Below are 16339 nucleotides of genomic sequence, written 5' to 3'. Positions count from 1 at the left end.
ATCACCAAGGCACCTAAAGAACTACAGATGGAATTGACTGAGCTCTCAGTAGATGACATTTTATTCATTGTTTGTTGCTAAGATCCAATTGAAACATGGAAAAATGCAGTAGAATACCCATGCCTTCGGCAACATGCCTGAAAAATGCTTTCTTGGTTTTCAACCACTTACTGCTTTGAATCTACATTCTCCTACTTAACCCAAATCAAGACACCCTTAAGGTCACAAATGACTGATACCCATCTAGAGGATCAACTGAAACTGTGGACCTCGATGCTGCAACCAAATATTCAAAACCTTTCCAACAAAAAGCAGACACAACAAAGTCATTACAAGGTTAATTAATTTTAAAATTAACAAAGAGTTTTCAGTTTTTGAAATTAAGTACATAGTAGTTAGATTTTTACAAAGTAATGCACGTTTTAAAGTATATCTAATTGAAGTTTCTTGAATGTGGCCTTATTTGATTACAGCTAAATTAATGCAGCCTTCAACATGAAAAGGTTTCCCACCCTTGTCTTAGTCTCTTCACACAACAAATGTAAATAAGGACAACACATTTACTTTGTAATTAATTGTATGTTTTTTTTATTGTTTAATTTTTTTTTGAGACAGAGTCTCACTTTATTGCCCAGGCTACAGTGAGTGCCCTAGCATCAGCCTAGCTCACAGCAACCTCAAACTCCTGGGCTCAAGCAATCCTACTGCCTCAGCCTCCCGAGTAGCTGGGACTACAGGCATGCGCCACCATGCCCGGCTAATTTTTTCTATGTATATATTAGATGGCCAATTAATTTCTTTCTATTTCTAGTAGAGACGGGGTCTCGCTCTTGCTCAGGCTGGTTTTGAACTCCTGACCTCAAGGAATCTGCCCGCCTCGGCCTCCCAGAGTGCTAGGATTACAGGCGTGAGCCACCGCGCCTGGCCTTGTAATTGTATCTTGAGAAGTTTTGAATATTAAAAAATACATTTCTAAGATTTCCTCATATTAACTAAGTAGTTCTTGGGAATAAATCAGCATAGACACATTACCTGAATCTGACTTTACACTTCATGCTAGGATCTTTAACAAGCTTAGCCTCTAAGGGGCTTACTTTCTTCAGTATGTCATATGTCACACAGAATTCCTGAAATAGATGACAGTGCTGTAAATGGAAAGTGGTACCCTGCCCAGACATAATTTACAGACTATAACAGAAGCAGCATAGTAAAGTGAACAATACACTGGACTTGGAGTTCTGCAGAGGTGGGTTCTTGTCTTGTGTCCTCCACTCATCATCTGTGTAGCTAGCTTTGAGTCAGTTATTTAATCTTTCTGGCCTCCAAGTTTGGGTATCTGTACCTTCTTGAGATTGCAGGCACTGTTCCTTCCCTGTGACAACACTTTTCACAATATACCGTAATTACTTATAAACTTGTCTGTGTCTCCTACTAGATTGTAAGCTTCATGAAAGTAGGAGCAGTATCTTTCTTCTGCACCTTTTATTCAAATAGGATCATATTCTTTATACTTTCCTGTGCTTGCCCTTTTCACTAATGAGCTATCTTGGTTATCTTTCTAGCATCTAGTACAGTACCTGGAACACAGAAGATGATTAACAAGTATTTGATGTTTAATGAATCACTATAACATGAGGATGATAATAGTAATAAGTTACTAGCTTTTAAGCACCACATACTATGTTTGGTGCCTTATATACATATTATATACATAATCTCATTTAATCCTTTTTTTTTTTCTTGAGACGGGTTCTCACTATATTGCCCAGGCTCATCTTGAACTCTTGGGCTCAAGCAGTCCTCCTGCCTTAGCCTCCTAAGGAGCTGGGATGACAGGCATGTGCCATTGCACCCAGCTAGTTTTTTAAAAAAAATTTTAGAGATCATTTAATCCTTCTAATAGCAATATTATTATTAGAATATTATCATTCCCATTTCACAAACGAGAGGGCTGAGACTCAGGGAGTTTTTGTAGCTTATACAAAGGTATAAAGGTAGTAAATGAGGAAGCCAGAATTCAAACTTACTTCTGTTTGACTCTAAAGCCCCCATTCTTTCCCCTAAACAACCCCATCCAACCTTTATGTTTATGATAATCACATAAAAATGTAGACTGCAGGACTTTTAAAAGGACAAAGCATTATTAACATAAGATACTAACTTGAAGCATTATGACAACAGATTGTTATCTGTTCTATTACTAAAAGAGTCAAAAATTACAATGAAACCAGTATTATGATAATTAAATACAAGTTCCATATTCAAAAACAATGGACAATGAACCTGAAATGTCAAGAGTTTACCTGGGTGGGTTTTCTCTGAGGTATTTTGCTTTTACTGACGTTAGAAATGGGTGTGCGGGGCATGGTGGTGCATGCCTGTAGTCCCAGCTACTCTGGAGGCTGAGGCAGAAGGATTGCTTGAGCCCAGGAGTTTGAGGTTGCTGTGAGCTAAGCTGACGCCACGACACTCACTCTAGCCTGGGCAACAAAGTAAGACTCTGTCTCAAAAAATAAAAAAATAAATAAATAAATAAAAAAGAAATGGGTGTGCGGATCAGATGTTGAAGAAGTGTACACATTGCTCAGACTTCATGATTTTTTTCAGGGCTGCTAAAATTCCCTTAGTGTGACTATCACTAATAATAATAGACAACTGGAATTATGAATTGTTTTATTAGGAGAATATTTGGTACTATCCCAAGGAAGGCTTAATACTACTCTGCTGGCGTTACCAGAGTTTTTCGGGGGGGAGGAGAGATGTACATCTTTTTTTGGTTTTGTTTTTATTTGAATAGGATCATATTCTTCATACTTTCCTGTGTTTGCCTTTTTCACTAACGAGCTATCTTGATTATCTTTCTATTGCAAAATCATGTTAATGCTGCAAAGTTTAACACTCTAAGAGCAGCAACACTTACTTAACCAGCATCTTATCAATAGACATTATATAATTTACTTTCTTTGCTGTTACAAACAATGCTGCAATGAAACTGTACATATATTGTAAAATGGATTCCTAGAAGTAAAATTGCTGGGCAGAAGGTAAAGGAAAAAAAAAATCAGTCATCCACATTAAAAATAAATCCAGAAATACTCATTTGGGGCTAACGAAGTAATTCCTGAATGTCATGCAATATTACTAGATCTAACCAGAAGATATAAAGAAGGTTATCTATTCTATCTTTAATGAACAGATCTTTTAGCTTGATAAATAATTAAATCTGTCAGAGAAAACAAAAAGCTAAATACATACCGCTGCACAAATTGTGAGTTTTAGGAGTTGAAATATCATTTTGTGTGCATGAGAAAACCAAGCTCTCTGTATTATTTGAGCAGAACAGTCTCTAGTCACCCTGAGAGGGGAAAAAAAAGAGGTTGATATTTATGAAGTAGTTTTCATTTTCCTAAAATCTTGGAGAACTCTCAATTTATGCTTCTTCCTCCTGTACCTCCCCATCCCCCACTCTAAGACTGACCTAATGAGGAACATTTGGATGTGGTAATTGGAACTGGTCATTTGCAGACTCTAGTCAGAATGAGGATATGAAATACTTGAGAATATTTCCCTTGAGATTATAAAAAAAATCCTGGCTAAAACTTTATCATTAAGAGCCATATATATTATAAATAAAAAGTATGAGGAGACAAGCTTGCTTTTTCTAAAAACATTCATGACCTAAAATGATTCAGTTACAGTTAGTTCTTAAAAACAATGTCCAACTAGCTATGAAAATGGAATGTAGAATAGTTGAAGTTATAGGAGGCCCAATTCTCTCCTGGGGGCAGATGGCCATGCCCTAGAAAAAGAAACTCCCTTCTCTGATCTTTGCTTGAATCGGGCTCAACCCAGTCAGGTCAGAGAATTATTCTACTTTTGATCATGTCCCAGCACTGGCAGACTGTGGGGGTGTCCCTTTCCAATACCCTCCCACCCCATCATTACCTCTCACAGAGCTATGTGCAAAGACAGGTACTACTGCATAATGTCACTGTTGGCTGGCAAAATGCAGACTACAAGATATAGACAGGAAAAGGCCTGAAGTATGCAAACAAACCTTTGAATCCTAGCTGATGCCATTTATTAGCTGTTTAACCTTCTGCAAACCACTTAACTTCTCCCAGTTGCTGCTTCTTCATTTATAAAATGGAATAATAAATCTGTTTCACAAGGCCACATCAGGATCAAATAGATGTGTATTGACATGCTTTGTAAGTTAGAAAATACTACAATTATAATGATTATTATGGAATTTAAAGTAATTTTAAAACACAAAACCCCTCTAATTTATAAAACAAGAAGTGGTTGAAGTTATTTGGGTGAATACTGTTTGGAAACTGTTCAGTTGTGGAAAATGACACAAGGCAAAAGATGGGTACTTACCGTCGTCGTATTGGCTTTGTCTTTGCAGGAGCTTCCAAGCGTGCTTTGTGGCCTTTTCCTGAGCGTCGATTACCTGATTTTGGAACACCAGGATCTTTCGTTTTTGAGGAATCATTCATTTTCTTTACAGCGAAGTAATCTGAAAGTACATAAATTTAGCCTTTGAGGTCATAATTTATATTATAACACTGTTTGGACTAGACTCAAAAGCCATAGGATTGTTGTACTAATTCTCCCCTTTAAAGAGGAAGTCATCATGGATCTCTTCATGTTGCTTACAATTTATATTCTTTGTGTACTAAAATTATTTGTGGTATATGGGAAAGACAAGTGGATGTATCCATAGATTTCTAGCTGGTCTGTTTCTAGACTCTTCCTCCTCCTATTTAGTCTTCACACTACAACTGGGGTTAACTTTTTAGAGCAATAATTCAATCTTATCACTGCCCAACCGTCAGCCCAACAAGCTCATTAGGGCAGGAGGCATCATGCTAACTATGGAATCTCCAGTGCCTAGCAGAGTGGGGAGTTTTTACATGCTTGTCTGAAAACTTTTTGTCCTGGTTTTACCATCAAATAGCAGTGATACTTTGGGCAAGTCACTTAACTTCTCAAGTGGTTCAGTTCCCTCCCTGGTAAAGTGAGAGGGTATGCACTAAATTATCTGATTCTGCCTCTTTCTATTCTTTGAAGCATTACTCCTATTAGGATATAGCTCCTAAATTCTTAGTCACTGCTTAGTTTCTTCTACTAAACCAGAGGCTCTTTTCTTTTAGTGCCATGGACTCCTATGGAGGTAACCCTCCTAAGAATTACTCTTTTAAAATGTATAACAGACGCCACGGCACTCACTCTAGCCTGGGCAACAAAGCGAGACTCTGTCTCAAAAAAAAAAAAAAAAAATGTATAACATAGGCCGGGCGCGGTGGCTCACGCCTGTAATCCTAGCACTCTGGGAGGCCGAGGCGGGCAGATTGCTCAAGGTCAGGAGTTCAAAACCAGCCTGAGCGAGACCCCGTCTCTACCATAAAAATAGAAAGAAATTAATTGGCCAACTAATATATATATATATATATATATATATATATATATATATATATATATAAATCAGCTGGGCATGGTGGCTCGTGCCTGTAGTCCCAGCTACTTGGGAAGCTGAGGCAGGAGGACCGCTTGAGCCCAGGAGTTTGAGGTTGCTGTGAGCTAGGCTGACGCCACGGCACTCACTCTAGCCTAGGCAAGAAAGCGAGACTCTGTCTCAAAAAAAAAAAATGTATAATATAAAATACATAGGATTACAAAGGGCTCCAATTATATCGAAATTATCAAAATATTTTTAGAACAAAATTATAGTGAATGTGTCTTCTTTACGCATTAAATAAGAGATTTAATAACTACTGTACTTTTGAAGTAGTAATGAGCATAAATGGTATTTCGAGATATCTGCCATGATTGTAATATGAAAATATCTGTATTTTCTATTGCTGACAAAGTCACAGGTACTTGTCGGGCATGGTGGCTCATGCCTGTAATCCCAGCACTCAGGGAGGCGGAGGCTGGAGGATTGATTGAGCAGTCTGAGCAAGAGTGAGACCCTGTCTCTACTAAAAATAGAAAAATTAGTCTCTACTGAAAAATAGAAAAATTAGGTAGGTGTCGTGGTACAAGCCTGTAGTCTCAGCTACTTGGGAGGCTGAGGCGGGATGGCTTGAGCCCAGGAGTTTGAGGCTGCAGTGAACTATGATGATGCCACTGCATTCAACAGGGGCAACAGAGCAACACTGTCAAGAAAAGAAAAGAAAAGAAAAGAAAAGAAAAGAAAAGAAAAGAAAAGAAAAGAAAAGAAAAGAAAAGAAAAGAAAAGAAAAGAAAAGAAAAGAAAAGAAAAGAAAAAAGTCACAGGTACTGCTAATACTATTGTGGTTTGCTGCCTACCCTATAATTGAAAGATATGTTAAAGTTCAGTTAGAGGTTAGTGAAAATGATGTTGTTTTTCTCCCCATCCAAGTTCACATACTCCCTGAATTAAGAACGCCTGCCCTAATTTATCACTACCCTTTACACTTTTATATATGTGTGATATTCCATTACTGACCCAGAGTCTTCAGAGTCTATTCGATATTTCTCCTTGCGGATGGGAATAGGGTTGGGGATGGGGATGGCTTGGAATATATGATTCTCTTGAGAAAGAGAAAAGCAGCCCTTAACATCTGGGAGCTGGCTTGGCACTCACAGCTGGGCCTTGATGTTCTCCCCGCTTCCTAATAATACCCAATCCAGAGCAAAGCCCTGCTTCCTTGAACTCACCCCCAAATCACCCAACCAAAGCCCAAATCGTATGATAAATCTTCCTAACACTCTCTTACTGAAATACCCCACTGGTTTCCCATATGTGTGTTTTCTTTGCTGCAATGAGAAACCCAACTTATTCAATTTCAGGTGTGTTCCTAGTGTTCTTTGGCTACAGGGCAGAGACATGTCACTGTACAAATTTCAAACTGTTCCAGATGCCTGCCTGGATGGGGTTATACTTTTTATCAGGTTAGGACAGAAATGCAGAATAAAATTTGAAATACAACCTCATTATGAGACAGTGTAACAATTGTTTAGTCTAGAGCACAGGTTTCAAAGGGAGACCACCTGGGTTTGAATCCTGGCTTCTCACTTTCTGTGTGGCCTTGCACAAGTTATTTAACTTCTCTGTGCCTCAGTTTCTTCATCTATAGATTGGGAGTAATAATCGTGTCCACCTACTTGGGTTGTTGGAAAGATTAGATAAATATGTATAAGGAGCTTAAATCAGAGCTGCACACATCCTAGGAGCTGTATTACTGCTTGCTATTCTTGTTAAGATAATTATTACCATTATTACTTACTTCTACAACTATTAAGGGACAAACATTTGATTCCCAGTGAGGGGCTTACGCTTAAATGTCTTGAAGAGAAAAAAACAAATTCAGAGCCTTTTGAGACTAAAAGACATGGCAAAGTTTAAATCTAAAGCCTGAGAAGCGTCCAGCCCACAGGAAAATCTCACAACCTTTTTTGTGCGAGGTAAATCCAGGCCTCCAATCGGCGGCTTCCGGCTGTGAGGCTTTCGAACCGCCCGACTGCCTCTGCGCAGGATTCCCAGCCCACGCCGCTGGGCGCCCAATCATCGTGGCGAAAGCCGGTTCCCAGCGCCGCGCGGCGGCCTGCGACTTCCTTCTCGCGCCCCCACGCACCGCCCACACTGAACCGGCGCTTTATTGTCGCCTAGCAACCGCTGGCGCAGGGGAAGAGCCCGCTGAAGGGCGGGGCTTGCGTTCGCGGGCTGCCTGGGGCCCTACGCTATACATCTCAGCTAAGCCGCTTCCAGCCCAGAGTGAGGGAACTAAGCCTTTGCTGCAGCGAGTTGGCGGTACGGCAGTCATCCGCATAGCGTCTCGCTTGCAGTAGGAGGAATCAAGGCCCTACTGGGCCTCCGTAGTCGCCTCTCTGTAGTGGGCGTGGCCGAGGCCGCGGTGACCCTGCCGGAGCCGCCGCTGCCAGCGACATGTTCAAGGTGAGAGCGTGGAGCCGGGTCACAACTGTCACCGCCCCCTCCCGGCCTCCCGGAGCCCCCCCTGCGCTCTCGTGGGGCCCTTCCGCGGACCAGGCCCAGCTACCTTTTTCCCGCCGCCGGGCCAGCTGCGTCCCGGCTCTGCGGTTCATTCACTGGTCTGCTTGGGGCAAGTGCTGCCGGGAGGAGGCGTGAGAACCAGGGTGGGTGGGGCGGCCCTTTGGGTCGTGTTCTCGTGAATAAAACACTATAAAAAGTTTAAGTGCCTCCCTCCAAAGTACCCACTCACTCGGCTGATGCCCTACTGGGATCGTGAGTAAAATGAGGCCAGCTCAGGGCACTGCGGGCTTCTTGGCTTTAGTTGCCTGGCAGGGTCAGGTTTCAGAACCTGGTATGTGAGTGGGGGAGGGTCACTCTCGGAGAAGCTGTGCTAGGTGTAGGGTAGGCTGGTGTAGGATAGCTGGGTGAGGAGGGAAGCTGGAGCTTTGCTCCACTCCCCAGGGAACATTATTGAATGTGGACAAGTCGACCCCTTCCTTAAGTTTTATGAACTCGTATCCTTTTTAAGAAATTGACTAAAAAAAAAAAAAAAGAAATCGACTTTTACAGTGAAGACTTAATTTCATTTAGCTTAAAGCCATTATTCTGCTTTTTAAAAAGCAAGTTGTATTTTTGTCATAAGAATCACAAACTTTCCACTGTTTTGTAGTTCCAAAATTAAAAAAAATAAAAAATATTAAAAAAAAAAGAATCACAAGCTATCAGAAATTAATCTACAAAATTAAGTCTTCAAGCATAATACCCACAAAATAGTTATAATGAAATCTCAAAATTGCACTAATTTAAAAGTTTTATTGAGCTCCTGCAGATGTGCTTTGGACACATTAGTAAAGGCTATAAAATCAGAACATTGATTCTGCCTTCCAGTCCTGGCTTTGCCACTTTCTAGCTGTGTGACCTTTGACAAGTCACATAACCTTTCTGTGCCTGTTCTCCTATCAGTGAAATTGGGATAATGGCATTTACCTCATAAGGTTGTTACAAGGAGTAAGTAAATTGGCATGTGTAAAGCACTTGGAAAAGGCCAAGTATTTGCTTTTATTCTGTTTTCAGGCAGCACACAGTTGAGTCAGGAAGAGGCAGGCAGGTCCCATAAGCAAACTTCATTCATTTGTTAGGAGCTCAACTTGGTTTTAGGGTTATAACAATGAAACATATGCTGTGATCAGTTTAACTCTATGGGTACCAACAACAGTGTGATAGTAAAAAAGCAGGAGCTACTTGATTTAACCAGGTGTTCTTAACCTGGGGTCCTCAGCCCCTCAAAGGATCTGTAGATAGAATTCAAGGGGTTCCTGATGGGAAAAAAAAATAAATATTTATTTTGAGACAGCCTCTCGCTCTGTTGCCAGGGCTAGAGTGCTGTGGCATTAGCCTAGCTCACAGCAACCTCAAACTCCTGGGTGCAAGCAATCCTTCTGCCTCAGCCTCCTGAGTAGCTGGGACTACAGGCATGCGCCACCATGCCCAGCTAATTATATATATATGATATATATAAATATGTATTATATATATATTTTTTAGTTCTCTGGCTAATTTCTTTTTAGTTTTTTTAGTAGAGACTGGGTGTCTCTCTTGCTCAGGCTGGTCTCGAACTCCTGAGCTCAAAAGATCCGCCCTCCTCGGTCTCCCAGAGTGCTAGGATTACAGGCGTGAGCCACCACACCCAGCCATATTTTTACCAATCTCTAACTGAAATTGAGCATTTTTTTCAGTTGTAAATATGGGTAACTGTTTCAGTTATCTATTGTTGGGTAATGAACCACTGCAAACCAATGCCTTAAAACAATAATGCTAGGTAGTTCTGGCATCCCCCCAGTGGTCGAATTCAGCTGATGGCTTGACTGAAAGGTGGTCTCACTCCCATGTCTAGGGGGCTTGGACCCCCTCCATGGCCTTCCTTACATGGTTACTAGGTTCTAAGAAGGCAAGTCCCAGTGTGCAAACACCTGTATCACATTTGCTGATGTCGAAACAAGTCATGTAGCCAAGGCCATAGTTGATATGTTAGGGGACTGCAAAAGGGCATGGATATCAGGAGGTGGGGTTCATTGGGAGCCATTAAATTTACAAGTTCCTACGGCAGCAGACCACAGTAGTAGTATATTAACACTACCTGTCACCAATAGAAGTCACAGTACCAATGCAAGTCACAGATATTTTCATATCACATAACAATTGTTGCAGATCTCAAAATATCATTTATACTTATCACTACTTCATACTTAATGGTAGTTATAAGACCCAATGTTAGATCTTTTTATTTAATGGCCTAATAAAGTAGCCCAGATTGCTATATCAGAAATTTGAATTTTAAAATTAAATTATTTCAATATAATTGACATTTTATTGTATGCAGTTAGAAGCATTATTTTAAGAAGGGCTCACAGACTGCCAAAAAAGTCCATGGCACAAAAAAGGCAAAGAATCCCTGGGGACTTTAGGGAAGGCTTCTCAGAGGTGACACTTAAATTTAGTTTTGAAAGACAAGTAGAAGTTCTTTAAATAGGTGATCTGGGGAACATGGGCCGTGGTACTCCATAAGGGAAAGTGCTGGTAGCTCAGTTTTGGTCAGATACAGTGAGCTGAACTCATTCCAGGTGAACGTGTACTTTGGGTAGAAAAGATCACAACAGAAACCTTGGAGGACACCAAAATGTAAGGAGTAGGCAGAGGAAAAGACTTGAGAAATAGAAATAGCAGAAAAGAGTGATGTTTAGAAAATCAAGGGAGGAAAGTTTCAAGAACAGGCTGTTAGGATGTTTTCAGCTGGGAACACCCAATTCCTTAAATAGTAAGGGAAATTATCTCACAAAATCCAGAGGAAGAATGGATTCCAGGCTCATTGATTCAGGGAGTCTGGGTCAACATTGTCATGAAGGACAGGTTCTCTTCTTGGCATTCCACAGTAAGGTTGGTTTCCCTTATGGTTGCAAGATGACTGCCAGTAACATACACAATTTGTCATCCACAAGAGCCAGAGGAGGAGAGAGGACAAAACTCCTATGCTTGGATTATGCCCTTCAGTCTGATTGGACTAACTTAGGTCAAGTGTCTGCCCCAGGATGAGTCACTTTACCTTAATTACAGGGGAGAGGAATTCATGAACACAATGAGGTTCTTTTAGGAGGTAAAGAGTGCAAATGGAGGCTGGATGTGTAACCAATAATATCCATTATAGAGATATAGGTTAGATGCGTTTATAGAAGTATTCATTGATGTGGGCACTTTGGAAAGCTTTCGTGATCCTTATACATAGAGGTTTACTGATGGAAGTGAAAGCTAGATTAACAGAGGTTGGTGAATGAGGGATGAGTGAATGGACACAATGGTAGTTGGTAAGTGTCAAGTGAAGGAGAGAGAATATGGTAACTAGAAGGAAATGTTTGGTCAAGATTCTAGAGTTGTTTTATGGTTGTTAAAGTGAAGATTTAGCATTGTTTATGGTCTAGGGGAGGAAATAGGGAACTTTTACAAGACAGAATCTCAGCTTTAAAAAAGAGGAGACATATTCCCACTTGTGGGAAGAGACAGAAAGAAAAGAAAGGTGCAAGGGATCTTGGACCAGTGGTTCTCTACTGGATGGTACCACCCCCTTAGGGTATGTTTTCCTTATATCTTTAATTTAGTTGTGTTGAACATTTATATACTGAAATATAATTCATATAAATCTTAACCTTTTGTTCACCTTTATGTTACCATCAAATCAGTGTGCTGATTTCTTTTTTGGACTTACGTGTGTAGGTGATTGAGGATTATATTTCAGGATAGCAAAAGAGTATTATAAAATTTTTTTATAAAATGGCGGTGTCAGGTCCAGTAATTGAGCACCAATGCTTGTCAGACGTTAATGTGCATGGGACTCTTGTTAAAATGTAGATTCCAATTCCGTAGTTCTGGGATGGGGCCTTAGATTCTCCATTTTTCAAGGAGCTCTCAGATGCTATGGATGCTGCTGTCTCCTATCACAGTTTGAATAGCAAGATTTGAGGCAAATCAGTAGATGAGTGGTTTCTTTTATTTTTGAGATAGAAGGTTCTGTGACCATGATGGGATTTGGATGGTTCTATGATTATGACGGTATTTGGAAGAGCCATTTATCAAGCAACAAAAAAGATAGGCCACATGCTTTGAGTGCTCTACTGAGAGCGTTCCTACTGCAGGTCTATGCCAGTGGGGACAGAGAAAATGGTAGGATTGATCTGGGTTTGGGAATTAACAGCTTGGGCCATCTAAGACTGGAGGGCAAAGGAGTTGATAGTATAGGGTGTGGAAAAAGAACAATGTGTCTGTCTAGTTATGTACATATTTAATTAAAATACTTAAGCAGTAACCATTGTTTTGATTTAGCTATTCATCCTCAGGTCAATAGGGGGCACTGGTGGATTAAAAAAAAAACATTTGAAAAGCTGCCCAGTATTTGCATTCCATTGTAAGAAGCAGCTTTTCCTTGCGCTGTTGGAGGAAGTTTGAATATTGAATACATATGCCCAGTCCCCAGATTCACATGGGGCCCTGCCCATGGTTCTGATTTACTTTATAGGTGGGGTCTGGGAACCTCTAGTTTTAAAAAGCCCCCCAGGTGATTGTGAAACTTTGTTTCAGAAGCTCACAGTGTGGTTATCCACATAGATATTAAAAGTCCATTACGGGCCAAATGTTGTACCTCAACCATGCCTGTAATCCCAGCACTCTGGGAGGCCACAGAAGCAGGAGAATCACTTGAGGTCAGGAGTACAAGACCAGCCTGAGCAAGAGTGAGACCCTGTCTCTACTAAAAATAGAAAAAAAAAATTAGGCGGGCAACTAAAAATAGAAAAAATTAGTGGGGCGTGGTGGTGTGAGCCTGTAGTCCCAGCTACTTGGGAGGCTGAGGCAGGAGGGTCGCTTGTGCCCAGGAGGTTGAGGTTGCTGTGAGCTAGGCTGATCCCATGGCACTCTAGCCTGGGCAACACAGCAAGATTCTGTCTCAAAAAAAAAAAAAAAAAGTCCATTGTGATGTAGTGGGTCTCAACTTTGCTCACCTGGGGAGCTTTTAAAAGTCCTGATGCCCAGTCTGGAACCTAGACCAATGACATCAGAATCTCTAGGAGTGGGATCCAAGCATCTAGTTTTTTATTTTTTTATTTTTTTTTTATTTCAGCATAATAAGGGGGTACAAATGTTAAGGTTACATACATTGCAATCGCCTTCCCTCCCCCCTCGAGTCAGAGCTTCAAGCATGTCCATGCCCCTGACAATGCACAGTGCACTTATAATGTATATATATAAACCCATCCCCTCCCACCTGCCCAACACCCTATAAATTTTTTTATAACATTTTGGTTAGATTTTATAATTTTGCCTTTACTTAGCAAAGGTTAGAGGTATGCCCCTCCCCTCCACCCTGTTCGGCACGTCTCTCAGATGTGGTACTGACTGATTTTCAATATGGTTCTCAAAGGGGGGTGGTGTTCACCAGAGATTCGGGGGGGTAGGGGGATAGATCCACATCTGAGAGACAAGCATCTAGTTTGCTTTTTTTTTTTTTTTTTTTTTTTTTGAGACAGAGTCTCACTTTGTTGCCCAGGCTAGAGTGAGTGCTGTGGCGTCAGCCTAGCTCACAGCAACCTCAAACTCCTGGGCTCAAGCAATCCTCCTGCCTCAGCCTCCTGAGTAGCTGGGACTACAGGCATGTGCCACCATGCCCGGCTGAGTTTTTCTACTCGGCCTCCCAGAGTGCTAGGATTACAGGCGTGAGCCACCGGCCTGGCCAAGCATCTAGTTTTTAAAGCTAGCAGCCAACCTTGAGAACGATTGACTTAGGAAGAAGAGCACCAGCAGGGGGCATCAGAAGACCTTATAGAGAGGAACATGCCTGTGCTGACCTTTGAAGTTAGGCCAGCAAGTTCGAAGGGCCTTCCAAGCAGAGAAGAAAAGCACATGCCACAGACCCAGAAGTGAGAGAGTTCAGCACGATGTTAAGACCTTGGGCTGTACTGTGTAAATTGGGAGAGATACTAAAGTTCTCTGTAGCTGCATCCTCAAATTGTTGTGTGGATTAAATTCACTTATACACAAAGCTTAGAACACTGCTTGGTACAAACTAAGTGCTCAAGAAATGTGAGGGAATGTGAGCTGTTATTAACTTTTAGTTGGTCTCTTATAAAAAGTCGCTAAGCTAGTGTTATGGTAGTGCACAGTCTTGGGGCTCTCCAAAAGTATTTTTTTTTTTTTTTGAGACAGAGTCTCACTTTGTTGCCTGGGTTAGAGTGCCTTGGCGTCAGCCTAGCTCACAGCAACCTCAAACTCCTGAGTTCAAGCAATCCTTCTGCCTCAGCCTCCCAAGTAGCTGAGACTACAGGCATGCACCACCATGCTTGGCTAATTTTTTTTATATATTTTTAGCTGTCCAATTGACTTTTTTCTATTTTTGGTAGAGATGAGGTCTTGCTCTTGCTCAGGCTGATCTCGAACTCCTGAGCTCAAATAATCCGCCCGCCTTGGCCTCCCAGAGTGCTAGGATTACAGGCGCGAGCCACCGCGCCCGGCCCAAAAGTATTTTTTATTTCAAAACTTCATAGTTGATTGGATGTGGCAGAGAAGGCTGAAGGAGAATTCAAGAATGCTGCCCAGACTTATGGCTTGGAAAACTGAGTGACTGTAGGAACTATTCATTGAGATGAGGAAGTGGAAGAAGGCTGAATTTGGTTTGCGGGGAGGTAACAGTTTGGATGGGAATATGCTGGGCTTATTCAAGTATCTGGACATTGACAGGTGATAATCAGTTGACCTGGAACCCTAGGGCATGGAGTTTTCCTGTGACAGATGTGGGCTAGAGACTGGGGACTCATTGGCTGCTGACTGAGACCTGCAGGGCAAGAAGAAAACTGGCCTAGTGAAAACTGGTCTGAGTCAGTTCCTTCCTGAAGGGTGAGCATGTGACCTGTACTCAGAGCTCACCACAAAGAGAGGCCTGAGTGAACGTGTCTGTGGCTATAAGGCATTATTACCTCACTCATTCTTTGTGGCTTGGTGTAATACTTATAATGCCTGTCTGTCTTCCTGAAATTAATTTTCTTACCATGTTACTAATATGTTAACAAGTACAAACCGAGGGGAGAATTACAATGCTAAATGGAAAAGGAAAATTATCTGCAAATTGGAAAAGTACTCTACTATACTTGAATATCATTTTTAATGCCACATATTTTGAAAGATTTTTTTTGAAAGATTTTTCTGAAAGTTTTTTTTCCCCTAACAATTTAAGCATCTCCAAGGGATCTTCTTAAGGAATTATGGCAACTACATTTTTACTTGCATAAATACATTTTTTATGTGCAGAATTAATTGGTTGGGTTTTTTCCCCTTTCTTACCCCTCAAAGAAGTTGGGCAGTAGATCACAAAGGAGAAAAAACTGACCTGCAGTTCTGGATGCAGTCTGAAAGCACAGGCTCAGGTTCTAGTTTCCAGTTTCTGTTTTCTAGCTTAGTGATCTTGATGGGATTTCTTAATCTCTCGGAATCCCTTGATCATGGTACTGTGGGGATAGTAATATGCTCCCCCGCAGTATCTCACAGGGTTGTTGGTAGGTTCAAATGAGGTAACGTACGTGAGAAGAATGGTGAACTACAGAGTACTATGTGAACATGTTTTCCATCCCTCCATCATATCTGTCTACTGAAGTGATCTGTGGTCGCAGGTTAGCACTCTGGGCTTAGGACTGTAAAAAGTAGATCAAATTTGGATAAATTCACTTCTCATTTGGAAGTGAATTCTGCTCAGGACACTGTAGCATTCTTCTTCCATCTACTTTTTTTTTTTTTTTTTTTGAGAGAGGGTCTCACTCTGTTGCCCTGAGTAGAGTACACTGACATCATCATAGCTCACTGTAACCTCAAACTCCTGGGCTCAAGCCATCCTCCCATCTTAGCCTCCAGAGCAGCTGGGGCTATAGGTACGCACCACCATGCCAGGCTAATTTTTCTATTAATATTTTTTTTTAGAGACAGGGTCTCACTCTTGCTTATGCTGGTCTCAAACTCCTGGCCTCAAGTGATCCTCCTGACAGCCTCCCAAAGTGCTGGGATTACAGACATGAGCCACCATGCTCAGCCACCATCTACTTCTAAAATGCAAATAGCCTCCCAGTTGCAACTAACACTGGAAGAGGAGAAGAAAGAAGTAGATGAATCATACCTTAAAAGAATGGGGAGGTTGGAAACAAAATGGAGGAGAAAAGTAGATAATGTACTAGACATTTATGATAAATGAACTTATTACCCCGTGAGGCCTGTTCATGTTTGTAGACTTTTATGACTTACAGGCTTAATTTATTATTTATATGTATACATGTTCCACACCCATGTCCTTTC

The 16339-nt window shown here is 41.2% G+C and overlaps 2 protein-coding genes across 4 annotated transcripts in view; one reads left to right on the top strand and one right to left on the bottom strand.

The window, feature by feature from the left end:
• The window catches only part of CXHXorf58 (chromosome X CXorf58 homolog), a 32526-nt gene extending 24408 nt beyond the window's left edge, over nt 1-8118 (bottom strand). For 2 of the 3 annotated variants that reach the window (XM_012784598.3, XM_075999667.1), the window contains exons 1-4: nt 7424-7542; nt 4384-4522; nt 3256-3355; nt 1033-1127 (exon numbers count right to left, since the gene is read on the bottom strand). In XM_012784598.3, coding sequence (XP_012640052.1) covers nt 1033-1127; nt 3256-3355; nt 4384-4522; nt 7424-7541 — 452 coding nt within the window. In that variant the 5' untranslated portion in view covers nt 7542. Of the gene's footprint in view, nt 1-1032; nt 1128-3255; nt 3356-4383; nt 4523-7423; nt 7543-8030 lie in introns of those variants that run through there. The other variant, XM_012784599.3, reaches the window with a different exon arrangement.
• The window catches only part of APOO (apolipoprotein O), a 59126-nt gene continuing 50426 nt past the window's right edge, over nt 7640-16339 (top strand). Inside the window, exon 1 of the mRNA XM_020285057.2 lies at nt 7640-7927. Coding sequence (XP_020140646.2) covers nt 7919-7927 — 9 coding nt within the window. The 5' untranslated portion in view covers nt 7640-7918. The remainder of the gene's footprint in view (nt 7928-16339) is intronic.

The sequence above is a fragment of the Microcebus murinus genome, chromosome X (assembly GCF_040939455.1).
Source record: "Microcebus murinus isolate Inina chromosome X, M.murinus_Inina_mat1.0, whole genome shotgun sequence".
NCBI lineage: Eukaryota > Metazoa > Chordata > Mammalia > Primates > Cheirogaleidae > Microcebus > Microcebus murinus.
The sequence above is the reverse complement of the archived record's forward strand: the minus strand, read 5'-3'. Positions and strand labels throughout refer to the sequence as shown.